Source organism: Phacochoerus africanus, chromosome 8 (assembly GCF_016906955.1).
Source record: "Phacochoerus africanus isolate WHEZ1 chromosome 8, ROS_Pafr_v1, whole genome shotgun sequence".
In the NCBI taxonomy this organism is placed as follows: domain Eukaryota; kingdom Metazoa; phylum Chordata; class Mammalia; order Artiodactyla; family Suidae; genus Phacochoerus; species Phacochoerus africanus.
The window spans coordinates 68,605,199-68,622,617 of record NC_062551.1 but is presented as its reverse complement, the minus strand read 5'-3'; the positions used below and the strand labels follow the sequence as shown (position 1 = coordinate 68,622,617).

At 61.3% G+C, this 17,419-nt stretch overlaps 1 protein-coding gene across 6 annotated transcripts in view; it reads left to right on the top strand.

Annotated features, from left to right (window-relative positions):
- RERE (arginine-glutamic acid dipeptide repeats) overlaps nt 1–13,164 on the top strand; it is a 404,974-nt gene extending 391,810 nt beyond the window's left edge. For all 6 annotated transcript variants that reach the window (XM_047791579.1, XM_047791577.1, XM_047791578.1 and 3 more), the window contains 11 exons: nt 2,064–2,226; nt 2,935–3,027; nt 3,482–3,681; nt 4,787–4,948; nt 5,346–5,459; nt 5,661–6,994; nt 7,122–7,344; nt 7,623–8,343; nt 9,617–9,763; nt 10,170–10,350; nt 10,605–13,164. In XM_047791579.1, coding sequence (XP_047647535.1) covers nt 2,064–2,226; nt 2,935–3,027; nt 3,482–3,681; nt 4,787–4,948; nt 5,346–5,459; nt 5,661–6,994; nt 7,122–7,344; nt 7,623–8,343; nt 9,617–9,763; nt 10,170–10,350; nt 10,605–10,638 — 3,372 coding nt within the window. In that variant the 3' untranslated portion in view covers nt 10,639–13,164. The remainder of the gene's footprint in view (nt 1–2,063; nt 2,227–2,934; nt 3,028–3,481; nt 3,682–4,786; nt 4,949–5,345; nt 5,460–5,660; nt 6,995–7,121; nt 7,345–7,622; nt 8,344–9,616; nt 9,764–10,169; nt 10,351–10,604) is intronic.
- The last annotated feature ends 4,255 nt before the right edge of the window (nt 13,165–17,419 follow it).

Below are 17,419 nucleotides of genomic sequence, written 5' to 3'. Positions count from 1 at the left end.
AGCTTCGGCTGCGGGTGGAGGGGGAGGAACCGCTCTGGGTTTTCTCGTGCTTCTCTGCAGCTCGGGGCGGGCCCTGGTTTACTGTGCCGGCTGCCCCTTTGAAGCACGCCTCTCAGACACTGTGTTTGAAAGGTGACAGTGGGCTGCCTTGGCTCCTGTTCTGTATTTTCTCATGGGAAAAATCAGAGCCAGGTCACTTTTCTGTCAGCACAGGGCTCTGAGTCCCCTAGAGCATTGCAGAGCGCGCGCCCTTGGCCGGCCAGCCCTAGACCAGTGTAGATGAATGGCTTTCTACGTCCAGGAGGTGGGATGTGACGAGGCAGGAGCCCAGTCACCATGGGGTGTTGTCCCCGCCTTTGTAGGAGAGCACGTAACAGAGGAGCCAGAAACCCAAGGGCCCTTCCTCCGCTGTCCCTTGCTGGCAGGTACCATCTTGGGGAACTGCGAGGTGGCAGTGGTGGGTGCTCCTTGGCGGCTGGCTCCTCATCGGCGATCTCGGCAGTCGCTGACGCCTTGTTGAGCGGTGCTCGGAGTGACCACAGCAGCCACGTCTCCAAGAGACGCATGTATAGGCTACCGCCTCTGCCGCCGGGGCCTGCGCTCCTCACCCTTGGCCTCCAGGGCCCTCCCCTCTGGGGGTGTCCATGGCGCCCCTCGGCCACGGGTCTCTGACGTGGTAACTCTGTCTCTCTTTCAATGTCCCCGACACTGGTCTCTCCGGCTGGATCCCAGTCGCTGGACGACAGAACCTTTGCTCCTCTTTTTGGCACCTCCAGTCTCAGGCAGGGTGGGCTTTAGCCAAGGAGCTCCCACCTGCAGGGGCGGGGGTGGGGACGCACCCCTAGATACCGCCTGTCGGGTGATTGAGCTTCTCTAATTAAAGCAACATTGGGGAAAGTCAATGTGACCTACGCTTTCTCAGTGTTGTAAATTTTTTAAAAATTCCATGTAGAGGTACTTTATCTTGGGGTATATGTTTTGTTTTATTTTGTTTTTTTTGTCTTTTTGCCATTTCTTGGGCTGCTCCCGTGGCTTATGGAGGTTCCCAGGCTAGGAGTCGAATCGGAGCTGCAGCCGCCGCCAGCCTACGCCAGAGCCACAGCAGCTCGGAATCCGAGCCACATCTGCAGCCTACACCACAGCTTACAGCAACGCCGGATCCTTAACCCACTGAGCAAGGCCAGGGATCAAACCCGCAACCTCATAGTTCCTAGTTGGATTCGTTAACCACTGCGCCATGATGGGAACTCCCTTGGGGTGTATGTTTTAAGAAATCGGTCTTTTGTCAGCCAGGATCAGTGGAACACCCCCCCCCCCCCCCCGCAGGCACACACACTCTGTGTGTGTGTCGACACGGTGTGCCTGTTGAGCTCCCTGGGGTTCGCCCAAAGTGCCCTTTTTAAAAAGTTGCGTTTGGAGTCTTGTCTGCTTGCTGCGCCTTTTTCAGAGCTGTCTTGCCTCCCTTTCTTTGGGGCCAGGCGTGAACGGAGGGGCTCCTTTTGCCTAAACACTGGCCTTGCGATGTTCCTTCGTCTCCACCCCAACACCAGGGCTGGTGTGTCCTCTCTTGATCTCTTCCGTCAGATCCCCGACTCGCCTCCCAGCCCTTGCACAGGCCTGTCCTGGTGTGCCTGGGTCCGCGTGGGGCATCGGGGGTGGAGACCGGGAGCCGCTTTCCTGGGTTTGAGGTCTCTTCTTCGCCATCTTCCCCGGGGCCCCAGTTCCTGCCACCTGGTTGTTGCTGGGTTGGTCTACCTGGCAGGCATTTCCTGGTGGTGGATGTTGTGAAGAGTGTGTCCTGCACGCTCGCTGGATGCTGGGCGTTTCCCTGTCTGTCCATTGTTTGTGGAGGCACCTCTGGTGCTTGAGACAGTGGTGGCATCTGCACAAAGCCCGCCCCACAAATACACGCTGAGCCAATGGGTGTTGCTGATGTCCAGCAGGTCCGCTCCGCAGGTGTGTCTTGAGCCCAGGTCCCTAGTGCAGCTGTCACGTGCCCAGCCCTGCTCCCCGCGGAAGGGGGCTGGGATGCCTGGCTCACATCCAGCCCCTGTTTCACGCAGGGAGAGCTGATCACCTTCTACTACTACTGGAAGAAAACCCCCGAGGCGGCCAGCTCCCGGGCACACCGCAGGCACCGCCGGCAGGCCGTGTTCAGGAGGATCAAGACCCGCACCGCGTCCACGCCCGTCAACACGCCCTCCAGACCCCCATCCAGTGAATTCTGTAAGTGGGGGCTTCGCATGTGCAGCCGTGTGTGTGAGGTCTGACCTGACCGTCACACTGACCTGGGGGGTTTGGCAGGGAGAGTTCTACAGACTCCCCATACATTGAAGGTTTTCTGAGAAACTCACTCCGTCTTGATTTTTGACGGGAGCGTGAGCCTGGCCTGGGGGGTTTAGGCCTCAGAGGGCGCTTTCCCTTCGTGGATGGTGCTCCAGTGCGGCCTCGCTGCGCTTGTATTGTGGTCACGTTTCCTTCTTTGTCCTCCTCCTCTACCAAGATTCCTCTCTTGGTGCCATGTGAAACGAGAGCAGTGCCTCAGTGCCTCGTGGCTCTGCCTCGGCCCGGGGCTGCCCCTGTGGCTGCTCCCCAGGGCTGCGTGGCCAGAACTCATGGGGGGCAATTCCTCTGATGGCTAGGGTGTGAGGGTGGGCATCGATGCCAGCCCCCAGGATTGAGGTGTGACATGGCACCAGCCCTCCAGAATCTGGCAGGCAGGCCCTTGGGTACCGCCCCTCGTCACAAGTCCTTCGTCCTGCTGACTGGCCCTGCGACATCCCCAGTGGCTCTCTGGGCGCCGGCCCACCTCTGCCTCCTGGGCCACTCTGCCCGGCGACGCGGAGCCCGGGGCGGGTCAGGTAACAAGCGGTCCCAGTCCCGGCCGAGCGTCATGGTGTCTCCCCCACCCCATTGTGTGCCCATCGCGCCCAGTGGACCTGAGTTCTGCCAGCGAGGATGACTTCGACAGCGAGGACAGCGAGCAGGAGCTGAAGGGGTACGCGTGCCGCCACTGCTTCACCACCAGTAAGTGGGGCTCGGTGGGCAGGGGGCCTTTGCTGGAGCAGCCAGGCTCGGCACGTCCAGGTTCTGAGCACGTGGGGAAGCGCGAACTGGAGACCTGGCAGGGCAGTAGCTGCCTGGATGTTGGCAGGGTCTTCGGGTTACTTAGCAAGTTGAAGATGTTCACTTCGCCTCCGTCCTGTTAGCAGTCGGCGTGCAGCGCTGACCAGTGGGTGGGTCGGCCTTGCTCACGGTCAGGGTGGGTGCTGCTGCTGCTCCTGCTGCTCTCCTGAGCTGAGGAGGGGTCTGTACTCCCACCTCCCCTCCCTGCACCTGCACCTGCACCCGAGCCATCCGAGGGACAGGTTCTTATGGCACCGGGGGGGCCGAGCCCAGAGAAGGGCCTGCCTGCCCGGAATCTGTCCCCAAGGGCGTTGCTTTTGGTGGCTGGCGCCCCACCGCCGCTTCCCCCACGCAGCCTCCAAGGACTGGCACCACGGGGGCCGGGAGAACATCCTCCTCTGCACCGACTGCCGCATTCATTTCAAGAAGTACGGCGAGCTGCCCCCCATCGAGAAGCCCGTGGACCCCCCACCATTTATGTTCAAACCTGTCAAAGAGGAGGAGGATGGGCTCAGCGGGAAACATAGCATGAGGACACGGCGGAGTCGTGGCTCGGTGAGTCCCCTTGGCCGTGCACCTGGGAGCTGGGAGCTGGGGGCTGGCGCCCAGGCGGAGGATGGGAAGTGCTGTGTTTCCGATAGAGAACCAGACCCTGCAGGCGAAGTGATTTGCCGGGAGGCATTAGCTTTGCCCTAGGAGCTGGGAGAGCTCTTGGCGCTCTCCGGGGGTGAAGGGTGCACGTCCTCGGCTTACTTCCACAGAGAGCTCGTCTGTCTGGGTTTCTGGCTCTGAGCAGGCTCTGCAAGTCCCCCAGACCTGCCTCTGGCCCGTGGGCCAGTCACCGCCACTATGGCATGTCTTTGCTAGTTGAAGCTCTTGAAAGTATTTGATCCAGTTTGGGGGACCCGAGGTACATTTTCTGCTCATTGCAGAGCCCCTTCCACAGAGAGACCTGGTTCCCCAGGTTGGAAATGTGACAGAGGACACTGCCAGGGTCTTTCTCTAGCGCACTGGCTTCCCTGTGGCACCGTCCTCCCTCCCCTGACCCTAGTGTCCTGCCAAGGCTGCTGGCATCCTGGCTGCTGCTCGCTCAGAGGCGAGCTGGTGGACCAGTGCAAGTTTGGACCCCGGCTCTGCTGAGCCCCTTGGCTTCACAGGAAGAGGAAGGGCTCGGTGCCGGAAGGAGCCCCTTAATCTTACACCTCTTCTCTCGGGTCCCTTCCCACCCTGTCAGATGAAGTCAGCAGGTGCTTGTGTGTTGATTTGGCGGGACGAGTGGGCGATTGCATGGAGTAAACAGAAAGGGTGGGGATGTGGCTGCCAGGTGTGACTCTCACTCTGGGGAAATTGGCAGAGTAGGGTGCCCTCGGAGAACCTCACTCAGGACAGTCCCTGGAGATGGTGTTTTGGGTTTAGGCTGAGCATTGCTCTCTTCCCCGTGGGAGCCCCCCATTCAGCCCCTCCTCTCTTGCTCCATGTTGACCCTGCACAGCGAGGACAGCCAGGGGTGCCCCGAGGTTTGCCAGGGGCTGGGATCGCTGCGAGGCTGTTGGTGGACCTGCTCTTGAAGCGCCTGAGTGGGAGCTGGGCTCAGGTGGCCTGGGGAGTTGGGGAGGGGGGTTAGGGTCCAGTCTCACCAGCCTCCGGTTGGGGAGGGCAGATGTCTACACTGCGCAGTGGTCGAAAGAAGCAGCCAGCCAGCCCTGATGGTCGCGCCTCGCCCATCAATGAAGACATCCGCTCGAGCGGCCGGAACTCCCCCAGCGCTGCCAGCACCTCCAGCAATGACAGTAAAGCGGAGACGGTGAAGAAGTCGGCCAAGGTGAGGTGCTGGTGGTTCGTGGGCCTGTGTGGTCCCCTCCTTCCATTGGAACCCAGGCTGCTGGAGTTGGTGCTCAGCTGCCCCCCTCCCTGCCCCTGTGTCCCTTAGCCATTCATGGAGCCCCCCCGGGGCCCCAGCATTGCCTTGGCTGCAGATTGGGGCCTGAAGGAAGGGGGTCCACCCGGCTCCTAGCGTGGGCCTCTGGTGGCCCCTCGGCCCTGATTTTCCCACCCCAGATGCTTGTTACTTCCTGGCCCCATTGGCCCTTCCAGAGCCTCTTGCTTCTGGGCATGGAGCTCAAGGCAGGGGCCAGGGGTTTGCAAGCAGTTGCCACTGCCCCGAGGCTGCTGGGCCTTTTCCCTCGGCCTGAGACGGCTCATGGGCTTTCCCACTGCAGAAGGTGAAGGAAGAAGCCTCATCCCCTCTTAAGAGCACCAAGCGCCAGCGGGAGAAGGTGGCCTCTGATACGGATGAGGCTGACAGGACCAGCTCCAAAAAGACGAAAACCCAGGTGAGGTTTGCGCCTGAGCTACGATGACCACAGCCCAGGTTCTCCTGGGCAGTGGCAGTCCCTATCTCCCAGGGAGGGGCTTGGCCGAGTCAAGGCAGGACTTCTATCCCCTGGAGCCAAGCTCGCTGCCTCATTGCACCAGCCAGGCAAGGCAGAGCGCCGGCCCCCTTAGGAGCACCCATCCTCCCTCTCTGGTCCTAGGAGATCAGCCGGCCCAACTCACCGTCTGAAGGAGAAGGAGAGAGCTCGGACAGCCGCAGTGTCAACGATGAGGGCAGCAGCGACCCCAAAGACATCGACCAGGACAATCGCAGCACGTCCCCCAGCATCCCCAGCCCCCAGGACAACGAGAGTGACTCAGACTCCTCGGCCCAGCAGCCGATGCTGCAGGCCCAGCCCCCAGCCCTGCAGGCTCCCAATGGGGCCGCTCCAGCCCCCTCCTCCGCTCCTCCGGGAACCACCCAGCTTCCCACTCCGGGGCCCCCGCCCTCGGCCGCTGCCGGCCCTTCACAGGGCTCCCCCTCGGCCTCCCAGCCCCCTAGCCAGCCGCAGGCTCCCTCGGCTCCTGCCCCCCACACCCACATCCAGCAGGCACCCGCCCTGCACCCGCAGCGCCTGTCCTCACCGCACCCCCCACTGCAGCCTCTGAGCGGGCCGGCCGGCCAGACCTCCGCGCAGCCGCACACCCAGCCTCCGCTGCACGGTCAGGGCCCGCCCGGTCCTCACGGCCTCCAGGCCGGGCCCCTGCTGCCGCATCCCGGCCCCCCTCAGCCCTTTGGCCTACCCCCGCAGGTCTCCCAGGCGGCGGCTCACGCTCACGCCGCCCTGCAGCCCCCAGCCTCCCAGGCGGCCCTGCCCCCCCAGCAGCCCCCGCGGGAGCAGCCCCTGCCCCCGGCGCCCTTGGCCATGCCGCACATCAAGCCCCCGCCCACGACGCCCATCCCGCAGCTGCCCGCGCCCCAGGCCCACAAGCACCCGCCCCACCTCTCCGGGCCCTCGCCCTTCTCCATGAACGCCAACCTCCCGCCCCCTCCAGCCCTGAAGCCCCTGAGCTCCCTGTCCACGCACCACCCGCCCTCGGCCCACCCGCCCCCGCTGCAGCTCATGCCTCAGAGCCAGCCGCTGCCCTCCTCCCCCGCCCAGCCCCCCGTGCTCACCCAGAGCCAGAGCCTGCCCGCCGCCGCCGCCGCCGCCTCGCACCCCCCCGCCGGCCTCCACCAGGGGCCCCCCCAGACCCCCTTCGCCCAACACCCCTTTGTCCCTGGCGGCCCTCCGCCCATCACGCCCCCGGCTTGCCCCGCCACCTCCACCCCTCCGGCGGGCCCCAGCCCCTTGGCCCAGCCGCCCTGCGCCGCCGCCGTTTCTTCGGGCGGCAGCGTCCCTGGGGGGGCGGCCTGTCCGCTCCCTACCGTCCAGATCAAGGAAGAGGCTCTGGACGATGCGGAGGAGCCCGAGAGCCCCCCGCCCCCGCCTCGGAGCCCGTCCCCCGAGCCCACGGTGGTGGACACCCCCAGCCACGCCAGCCAGTCGGCCAGGTATGGGGCCAGGAACCTGCCCCCACCCCCGGGGGGGGGGGGGGCGGGGCGGGAAGGGCCGGGCTGGGCCGGGGCCGGGCGGCTGAGGCCTTGGCAGCAACCCCGGCGGGACTCGGGCCTCTTGCAGGTTCTACAAACACCTGGACCGGGGCTACAACTCGTGCGCGCGGACGGACCTCTACTTCATGCCCCTGGCGGGGTCCAAGCTGGCCAAGAAGAGGGAGGAGGCCATCGAGAAGGCCAAACGCGAGGCCGAGCAGAAAGCCAGAGAGGAGCGCGAGCGGGAGAAGGAGAAGGAGAAGGAGCGCGAGCGGGAGCGCGAGCGCGAGCGGGAGGCAGAGCGCGCGGCTGTGAGTCGGCGGCCGGCCTGGCGCGCGCGGGTGGCGCAGCCCCTTGCTCGCTCTCCCCGTCCGCCCGTGCCGCCTTGGGTCCGGGCCCAGCGGAGGCTCTGCGTCTGCAGCTGCAGCTGCGGCTGGGCGTAGGAGGGAGGGAGGGACCCAGGGGGCCGGGGGAGGGGGTGGTGGTGGCGCGGTCCCAGGTAGGGCCGGGAGGGGGGCGGGGGGCGCGGTCCCAGGCAGAGCCGGCCCGGCCGGGCCCGCAGCCTCTCAGCCCTGCCTTCCTCCTGCAGAAGGCGTCCAGCTCGGCGCACGAAGGCCGCCTCAGCGACCCCCAGCTCGGCGGGCCCGGCCACATGCGGCCGTCCTTCGAGCCGCCGCCGACCACCATCGCGGCCGTGCCCCCGTACATCGGGCCCGACACGCCGGCCCTCCGGACCTTGAGCGAGTACGCTCGGCCGCACGTCATGTCGCCCACCAACCGCAACCACCCCTTCTACATGCCCCTCAACCCCACCGACCCCCTGCTGGCCTACCACATGCCTGGCCTCTACAACGTGGACCCCACCATCCGCGAGCGCGAGCTCCGCGAGCGGGAGATCCGGGAGCGCGAGATCCGGGAGCGCGAGTTGCGGGAGCGGATGAAGCCGGGCTTTGAGGTGAAGCCCCCGGAGCTGGACCCCCTCCACCCAGCCGCCAACCCCATGGAGCATTTCGCCCGGCACAGCGCCCTCACCATCCCCCCTGCCGCTGGCCCCCACCCTTTTGCGTCCTTCCACCCCGGCCTGAATCCCTTGGAGCGGGAGAGACTGGCCCTGGCGGGCCCCCAGCTCCGGCCAGAAATGAGCTACCCGGACAGACTGGCGGCCGAGCGCATCCACGCCGAGCGCATGGCATCCCTGACCAGCGACCCCTTGGCCCGGCTGCAGATGTTCAACGTGACCCCGCACCACCACCAGCACTCCCACATCCACTCGCACCTGCACCTCCACCAGCAGGATCCCCTCCACCAAGGTGGGTGCCCACCTGGGCTCTCCGAGGGCCGCTGGTTGAGCTCTGGTGGGAGGGAGGGAGGGGGCCCGGTGGGAGCCACTGTCCCAGCGCAGAAGAGGGCTGACTCCTGGCGGGTCTCGGCACACCCAGCATCCACCCAGGAGGCCCTTGTCTCTCTGCTCAGTCCGAAGAAAGCCGAGCCACCTTGGGTCCTTCTGCTGGCGGCCTCCTGTGCCTGCAGCGGGCCGGGGCCTGAGAGCTGGGTGGGGCCTTGGCGCCTTTGGAGCCAAGTGGAGGTGACCAGGACACTCGGGGTGGTGATAAGTTGTCGCTGAGTCAGAACTTTGCTGTCCTCAGGGAATGGGGCTTGGGCTTCTGCTGGATTTGAGCTGGCCAGCCGGCTTGGGGGCGCAGGCTGGTCTGAGACAGAGGCAGGCATAGCTTTGCAGACCTGTTAGACGTGGTGGCCGGAGGGCCTGCCGTGGGCCCCGTGGGCAGGCTCCGTGCTGGGAGCAGAACAGTGGACAGAGATGGCCAGAGGAAAGGAGGGCAAACATTGGTTTCCTTGCCATGTTCCCAGCCCTGCCTGATGGGGGAGCCAAGAGCGGTCACATTCATTCTGTGGTTCTCAGGCCTGGCTCCTGGATGCCACCTGGTGTGGGCCTCTTAGGCCCTGGTGTGATCAGCAGGCACACTGTGCACCTGAGTGAGGACAGGCAGGCATCTGTTCACACCACGTTCATTTATTTGACTAGTGCTTATTGAGCAGCTGTGATGTGTCAGGTACAGCGGTAAATGCTGGTAACACCCCAATCTTCCAAGCGTTTACCTTCCAGGCCTGGGGGTCAGTCGATAAACATGTCTGTTTGCAAAGAGCAGTCAGTGTTTGGAAGAAAACTGAGCCGGGTGAAGGAGTGGGGCAGCTGGGGGCAGTGTTGCAGTTATAAAAAGCCACTGCTAGGAGTTCCTAACTAGTATCCATGAGGATGTAAGTCCGATCCTTGGCCCTGCTCAGTGGATTAAAGGATCCGGCGTTGCCATGTGCTGTGGTGTAGGTCACAGACATGGCTCAGATCTGGAGGTGCTGTGGCGACCCCTAGCCTGGGAACTTCCGTATGCCGTGGGTGCAGCTCCACTGCAGGCATCGGGAGGTGGGTCAGGGTTCCTGGTGGCCCTGGTGACCAGAAGCCAGCCATGGAGAGGAGGAAGTCACTGGGAGCGCCCAGGAGGGCAACCGTCGAGAGATTCCCCAGAGCCCCCTGCCATCCGCTCCTGCACTTCTGCCTGTTTCTAGGTTCAGCAGGCCCAGTTCATCCGCTGGTTGACCCCCTGACCGCTGGCCCTCACCTGGCTCGCTTTCCTTATCCTCCTGGCACCCTCCCCAACCCTCTGCTTGGACAGCCCCCTCACGAGCACGAGATGCTTCGCCATCCAGTCTTTGGTAAGAATGCTCCTGGGGAAGAGGGGTCGAGGGTGCAGGGTGGGTTGGCGCTCTGCTCCGATGTCCCCTTTCATCCGTTCAGTCACATTCAGCAAATACCTCCCCAGGGGAGGGAATCTGCTTGGGAGCAAGGCAGGCAAAGCCCCGCCCCAGAGCTGGGGGCGAGCGGCAGTGAGGGAGCAGCAGAGGCGCCTGTTCAGTGAGGGCTCAGGGCAGGAGCAGCGGGCCCAGGAGAAGGGAGAGCCCGGCAGGGTCCAGGGGCTGGCTCCAGTCGTCCCTGCTGAGTGAGCGGCCTCTGGCCCGTCCCTTCCGTCTGGAGGTTCTCTCCCAGCCTGACCTCCTTGCTGGCCTCAGCCTGGCCACTGCCCTGGCCTTTCGGTAGCAGAAGCTGTTTTGTGTCTGGCAGGCACCCCCTACCCCCGAGACCTGCCTGGGGCCATCCCACCCCCCATGTCAGCGGCCCACCAGCTCCAGGCCATGCACGCCCAGTCAGCCGAGCTGCAGAGACTGGCCATGGAGCAGCAGTGGCTGCATGGACACCCCCACATGCATGGCGGCCACCTACCCAGTCAGGAAGATTACTACAGGTGAGGCGGGGAGGGCCGGGGGCAGCAGGGGGGACCGGCCCCCGACCTGTGGAGCTGCCCCTCTTGGCTGCCCCCCCACACACACACTGGCAAGTGCCAGAGTCCTCCCCTCAGCTCTGCAGGCCCAAAGGGACTCCCCAGGGCCTCCTGAGGAGGAGGGAGAGGGGACAGTCACTGTGCAGAGGCCACTGGGGCGTCCGGACCCTGCCTGGGCCTGGTGCTCATTCCTTTTTCTTTCTTTTTTTCCTTTCCAGTCGACTGAAGAAAGAAGGTGACAAGCAGTTATAAGTTATTTATTTGTTAACGCTGGCTGTGGAAACCCCAATTGTTGGGGGGAGAAACAGGACTTTTTACATATAGTAGGAGCTGCAAAAGCAAAAAGAATATCTTCTAAAGATTTCTTTCTCTATTTAAACCCCACACTGAGAATGTATCAGCGTGACGATAGTGTTCGTTTGTAGCGAGGATTCCTTGAGACTGGTCGGGTCCCCTGCATGACGGTCCCCAGAAACTTAGTGAGGCCTGGACTGGACATTCAGAAAACGCCCCTGCAATCTTGGGGTTTGGCTTTAGTTTGCTTTTCCTTCCTTGATTTCTTCAGTAGGTGCTAGACTCCAGTTCACACCCGTCACTGTGCGTGCAGACACACTCAGTCGCGTGTGTTCCAGAACCCACAAGGTTTGCAGATAGGCAGCATATGAGTTTGGAATCCAAGAGCTATAATTTTTAAAAAAAAAATCTTTTATTTTAATACATTGTAGGAAATCTTCATAATTTGAGAAAATTCTGCAGCATGGCTTTTTACGTCTGTAAATACGTTTAGAACAGCCTTTTTTTTCTTCCACAAACAACTATTCTGATCTATTTTTTTTCCAGCCATGTCACTAATTGTGAATTCCTACCAGCTATTGACAGGATACAGAGTTGATTTTTTAATAAAAAGTTATATATAATTATCCCTTTAATTAAAGGGAACAGATAGACATTACTAGTTACCAGCGGGCAGAAGTGTGGGACTAGGTTTGGGCGCAGCAGGGAGCAGCCCGGGGTTCGCAGGGACAGTTTGACAAACCATTTCTTTGTTTTGCTGCTTTGGTCCTCACTTCCGTCTGGTCCCGGCTCAGGCCCTGCCGGGGGGCAGACAGCTATTAGCTCGAACCTCGCGTTTTGCACCAGGAGCGCAGGAGGTGGCGTCCCCCGTGCTGTCTCTGTGGGGTCGAAAGCACAGGTTTCTGTGTGTCTGAGTCTAGACTTCCTTATGGATTTCTATGCACACACATTTGATTGTTCTGGATGAACTGTCTTTTTTAATATTGGATAATTTCAGAAATGTTCTAGAAAATTCAAGAAAACGATTCCCTAAGAGTCACTCAGTATACATGCTTGCCAAAGGAAGCTGGTTTAAAAAAAAAAAAAAAAAAATTTGCTTTTCCGCATGTTCTCATTGTTTGGATCTTGGGAGGCCAGGCTGCCCTGGCCACAGCTGCTTGGGAGCAAGGGAGGTCCCGGAGCAGGCAGGGCTGTGCACGGTGGCCTGTGTGTCACCCCAGGAGCAGTGACCCATGCTGGACGGACAGGCATATGGTCTGGCCCTTGCTCCTGGAAGTGGGGTGGGAGTCCCAGGCTCAGACACGGAGCAGGAAGGCAGGCCGCTCCGCAGGGCCGGCCTCTGCCGCCCGAGTTGCCCACTTTCTCCAGAGCAGAGGGCAGCCCTGTACCTGCTGAGCACACTTTCTGCCGGCTGTGACCCCTTCTGTTTCTGCTGTCGTGTGCAGCGGTCACGTCCGAGAGAGGTCAGCGAGCACGAGGTGACGCCCACGGGTCAGTGGACGGGCTGCGTGTCCCGCGCCGAGCCTCAGAGGGGGTGGGACGAGAGGCTGGCACTTTGAGTCAGAAACCAGCAGGTCTTAGGTCAGATTCAGGTTCTGGATTCAAACCCGCACCAAGGGCATTCCCAGCGTCTATCAGAACCGGGTTTGGTTTCAGTTGGGACAGATGGAGGGTTGTTTTGTCTGTTGAAACTGTTTGTAGTTTTTTTCCTTTCGTTCTCTCTTATTCCATTTCTGCCTTAATTTTGGCTCCGTGGCGGGGAGGCAAGCCCAGACCAACACTCTGTCATCACTGTAGTGGTCGCGTTGTGCCCCCAGGGCCAGTGACGTGCCATCAGGGTGGGCTCTGAGCCAGACTCCTGCCCGGCACCCCGCCTGCCCGCCCACCCCGTTTCCCTTGCCCTCGCTGTAGAGCCTGCGGCCTGCCAACCAGTTAAACCTTCTTCAGCTCCTCTCTCGATCATCCGTCTTTCCAAAGAAGAGAGAGGGACATACTTTGAAGTCTGTACTTGAAAACCGTCTGAAGGTGTTTTCTCGTTAGGTTTGGTTTCTCCCCACTCCCCAGGTGAAGCACTGAGACTCTTCCACCCCCCGGCCCCCGCCCCCCCACCCCCGGTCCGCTGCCGTGTGTTTAGGGGGCCCCAGACCTTCACGGTGTCTTCGAGGCCCGACCCCTGGGTGTCCTTTGGGGTTTCCTTCTTTCTTTTGGAGTTGGGTTTTGCTTTTCTGTGTTTTCTATGTATCTTGTTCAATGTGTCGAGGTGGAGCTTCACTGCAGCAGGAGCAGAGCAGAGTGTACATTCTGATTTGCTACGTTTATATATATCTTGAAGCTAAATGTATATATGAGTAGTTTGCCATGAGATAACACAGTGTAAACAGAGTAGACACCCAGAAATTGTGACTTCTGTGTTCTCTCCATTTGAGTATTTTGTAATTTTTTTGAAATATTTGTGGACATAAATAAAATGAAGCTACACTACAAGGAGCTGAGTGCTTTCCTGTGGACTCTGTCTCCCTCCTGGGGGAGGGGGAGGGGGGAGAGGAGTATCCCTACCTGGGCTGGGGGAGGGGGCGGGTGGGGGGGGAAGGGGTATCCCTACCTGGGCTGGGGCCAGCACGCTGTCTACCTTCCAGAGCAGGGTCTGGGGAGAGGGTTTCCCTAGACCTGCACTTCCTCTCAGGACCTGCAGTGGCTCCCCAGGCAGCAGAATGGGCCCTGGGGGAGCTGGTGGCACTGGGGCCAGAAACACCCTCCCAGGGGTTTGGGCTTGTGGCCCCTCTGCGCGGGTTGGGTCTGAGCCGCCAACCAGTTCAGCGGCCTCCTGCTCCCCTGCCTTGTCCCCTCCCCAGCCCCCCTGCAGGAATCTTCCCACTGACTGTGCACCAGGTGCCCTGCAGGGTGTGGATGTGGCCACGAGGGGGCAGCAGTCACCAGGGCGGGTGTGGGCTGTGGTTTCAGGCTGAAGCTTCAGGACAGTCCCTGGAACACACACACTCCCCTTTTGTCCGGGGAAAGGGCCGTGTGTCTCCAGACGTTTTCAGAGATAGCGCAAGAGCAACCCAGAGCCCTTCTTATTGGTAAACTGCCCTCAGGCCGTGTGGGGTCTGCCTTGGGGAACAGCTCGCGGTGGGAACAACCCAATCTAGGCACAAGAAGGCTCTGCCGGCCAGAAGGACCCAAGTGGTGTACGCTGCAGTGGCCCTGGGAACCCTGCTGGCTGTTGGGGTGGCTGGGGACCAAAGGAGGGGCCTGCAGATGCCGTGGGAGGCATGCCTGACTTGTCCCGGCTCACGGGTGAGGAGGGGGCGGGAGGCAGCAGAGCGCTGAGTGGGTGGAATCCAGTCTCTGCTGGTACCTGTCTAGACCGAGCTCTTCATGAAACTGCGGTTTTTATAGGCATAGGTTCACGCAGTAGACTTTTCAAGGCTGAATGATGGGATGTAAATTCTCATAGGTTGATGCCGCAGAGCAGAGCTGCACAGATTGTAATAGTTTGTCAGCTGTGGACCACTGTGGCTCTGTGGCCATTGTCCCCAGCCTGCCGTGCCCCCAAGGCGGGGTCCCTGCCGCGACGGTCAGACCTGGATTCGTGAGCTGGGGAAAGGGGCAGCTGCCTCATAGCTGGGCCCCAGCCGGGGTCTCAGCTCCGATGCTCTCCAGGTGAACCGACCCAGGTGCCCCTCTCCCCGTGGTGCCGTGTGTGGTCCTCAGCCCGGGCATGCTGGCTCCACTGCTGTGGGGACCCGGAAAATGGCATGTGCAGGGCTGGGCGTGCAGCCACCACACGACTTCGTGGTACCCAGTACATTCCCGGTGAGCAGGGCAAGGCGGCCCCCCGGGGAAATCAAGGTCACTTATCCATGGGGTAAGGACGCACAGCAGAGATTGGCCGTGACCTCCCAGGTACACATCGAATTCTAGGACCTCCCAGCCCATGTGTGGGCACGTGATGCTCAGGCCCCTCCTCCCAGCCGGCAGCCCTCTGCCAACCTCAGACCTTAACTCCAGGTGGTGCCCACTCAGGGTCAGGCCTCCCCCGGGGCTCACCACCCCTACACCCGCTGGGTTATCCGGCCTCCATTGTTGGTCCCTGGGGGGCCTCAGTATCCAGATGTCCTCTCTCTGTGTCCTCCCTGGGTTCCCAGCTGCCCCAGCGAGCATCTTCGTAACTGTCTCCTGGCGTGACAGGGGGCCGAGCTGCAGAAGCTGCCTCTGCAGCCCCCTGACCTGGCTCTGTGCCCTCTTGGACACCCGCTCCACCACCCCAGCCCCTCGGTAGCCAACCAGGCTCTGGCCTTGGCAGGCACCTACCATGCAGAGGGGTCCCTGGTGCGAATGTGCTGCTGGGAAGCAAGCACGGATGAGCAGGTGGAGGGGCTCTCGCCCGGTTGGGGAGCTTGACCTGCCGCTGTGGCTCCTGGAGGGGCCCCTCCCTCCCCCTCTAGTTTCTCCTAGTCCTCCCCCTACAGCTGTGGCTCCTCCAGGATCTCACAGCCCCTCTGGCTCCAGTCCTGCTTCCCACTATTCATAGAGGTTTGGGCGAGGAGGGGGCGTCTGCTTTACAGTGACCTCTGGTGAACCCCTAGGGTGTGGACAGCACTTGAAGTCACTCCTTGGAAGCCCCTCCTTGGTCCAGAGACGATTCCCGAGGCCAGAAGACCATTTAAGGGCTGGTTTCTTCTGCATCCCTGACCCCTGCTTGTCACTCCCAGGTCCCCTCCACCTCACTGCACGGGCACTGCAGGTCCTGCCTCAGAACAGATGTGAAACTCTGTCCTCGTCGCCACACCCGCTCCTCGACACCAGGTGGCAGTGTCTACAAAGCCCAGGGGCCACCCCCTCTGGGTCTGCCAGCCTCTCAGGGCGGCAGAAAAGAGTCCAGGTCCCTCAGCCCCCAACCCCACCCTCGGCCGTGACGATACAGAGGAGAGGCGTGTGGGTACCATGAGTATTTTGTAGAAGAACTGGCGTTTCCTGGGGGCAGGGAGCCAGGCGGGTGGGGGGAGGTGAAGGGGGGAGGGGTTTGGGGAGCAGGACAAAGGGAACAGATCCCAGCTGCAGCAGGGGCCCCGGGGGCTGCGGTGGGCACGGCCCAGGCGTGGGTGTGACAGTGACCAAGGACTGTCTTTCTCAAGGTGGCTGGTACACAGTAGGCGCTTGGTGAACATTCACTGCGTGGGGAGGGGACTCACGGGGCTTCCTCAGTGGCCTGGGGGGAGCCACAGGCGAGGTGAGAAGGCGGTGGCCCAGGTGGGGAGGTGGCCACGTCTCCCGCACAGGCGCCCTCTCAGGGCAGGATGGCGGGACACGTTAGCTGCCCTTAAACCAGACTATGCTCAGAGGCTGGTGGGGAGCCCTGGACCCCCGTCGCTTGTTCGAGGCTTGTGGTCAGTGGGTCCTGTATGTCCTCCCAGCACAGGGAGCATGCGGTGAGGGTACGACGGTGACGGGCCGTGTCCCTCCCCTCTGTGCACAGCTGGCACTCCCAGCACGGGGAGGGCCCAACTGCTGCTCCAGATGGGGGCCCTGCCTCTCATGGCGTCGAGTGATGGAAGGTGCCAAGACACCCACGGCAAAGGGTCCTGACACCCACGAGCAGTCGGAGATTCATCCAGACCCATAAATGGGCACTGGAAGATGGTGGGCACAGGTGGGTGGGTCAAGTCCAAAGGCAGGATGCATGTTCTCCAGGGGCACTGGCTCCACTTTCTGGAGGTCCCCCCTTACCAGGCATTTCACAGTCTGGGCACGTGCTCCCTTGAACACACCAACCCCGTTTCCCTAGGCCAGCTCGCTCCCAACCCCATCGCTCCATCCTCCTGCTCACGTTCATCTGGCGTGTCATTCTCAGGCCTAGAAATCAGTGTATTATCTGTCTCTCCTCTCACATCAACTTCATGAGAGTGGAGACTTGTTGCTCCCCAGCATCAAGCTGCATCCCTAGCACCTACCACTGCCTCCCACTCCCAGGGTCCTTGACGGGTATATGTAGGGTGGATGTGTGGATGGATGGATGGATGGATGGATGGATGGATGGATGGATGGATGGATAGATGGATGGATGGATGTGTGGATAGATGGATGGATGGATGGATGGATGGATGGATGGATGGATGTGTGGATGGATGGATGGATGGATGGATGGATGTGTGGATAGATGGATGGATGGATGTGTGGATGGATGGATGGATGGATGGATGGATGGATGGATGGATGTGTGGATAGATGGATGGATGGATGTGTGGATGGATGGATGGATGGATGTGTGGATGGATGTGTGGATGGATGGATGGTTGGATGGATGTGTGGATAGATGGATGGATGGATGTGTGGATGGATGGATGTGTGGATGGATGGATGGATGGATGGATGGATAGATGGATGGATGTGTGGATAGATGGATGGATGGATGGATGGATGGATGGATGGATGGATGTGTGGATAGATGGATGGATGGATGTGTGGATGGATGGATGGATGGATGTGTGGATAGATGGATGGATGGATGTGTGGATGGATGGATGTGTGGATGGATGGATGTGTGGATGGATGGATAGATGGATGGATGTGTGGATAGATGGATGGATGGATGGATGGATGGATGGATGGATGGATGGATGTGTGGATAGATGGATGGATGGATGTGTGGATGGATGGATGGATGGATGTGTGGATAGATGGATGGATGGATGTGTGGATAGATGGATGGATGGATGTGTGGATGGATGGATGGATG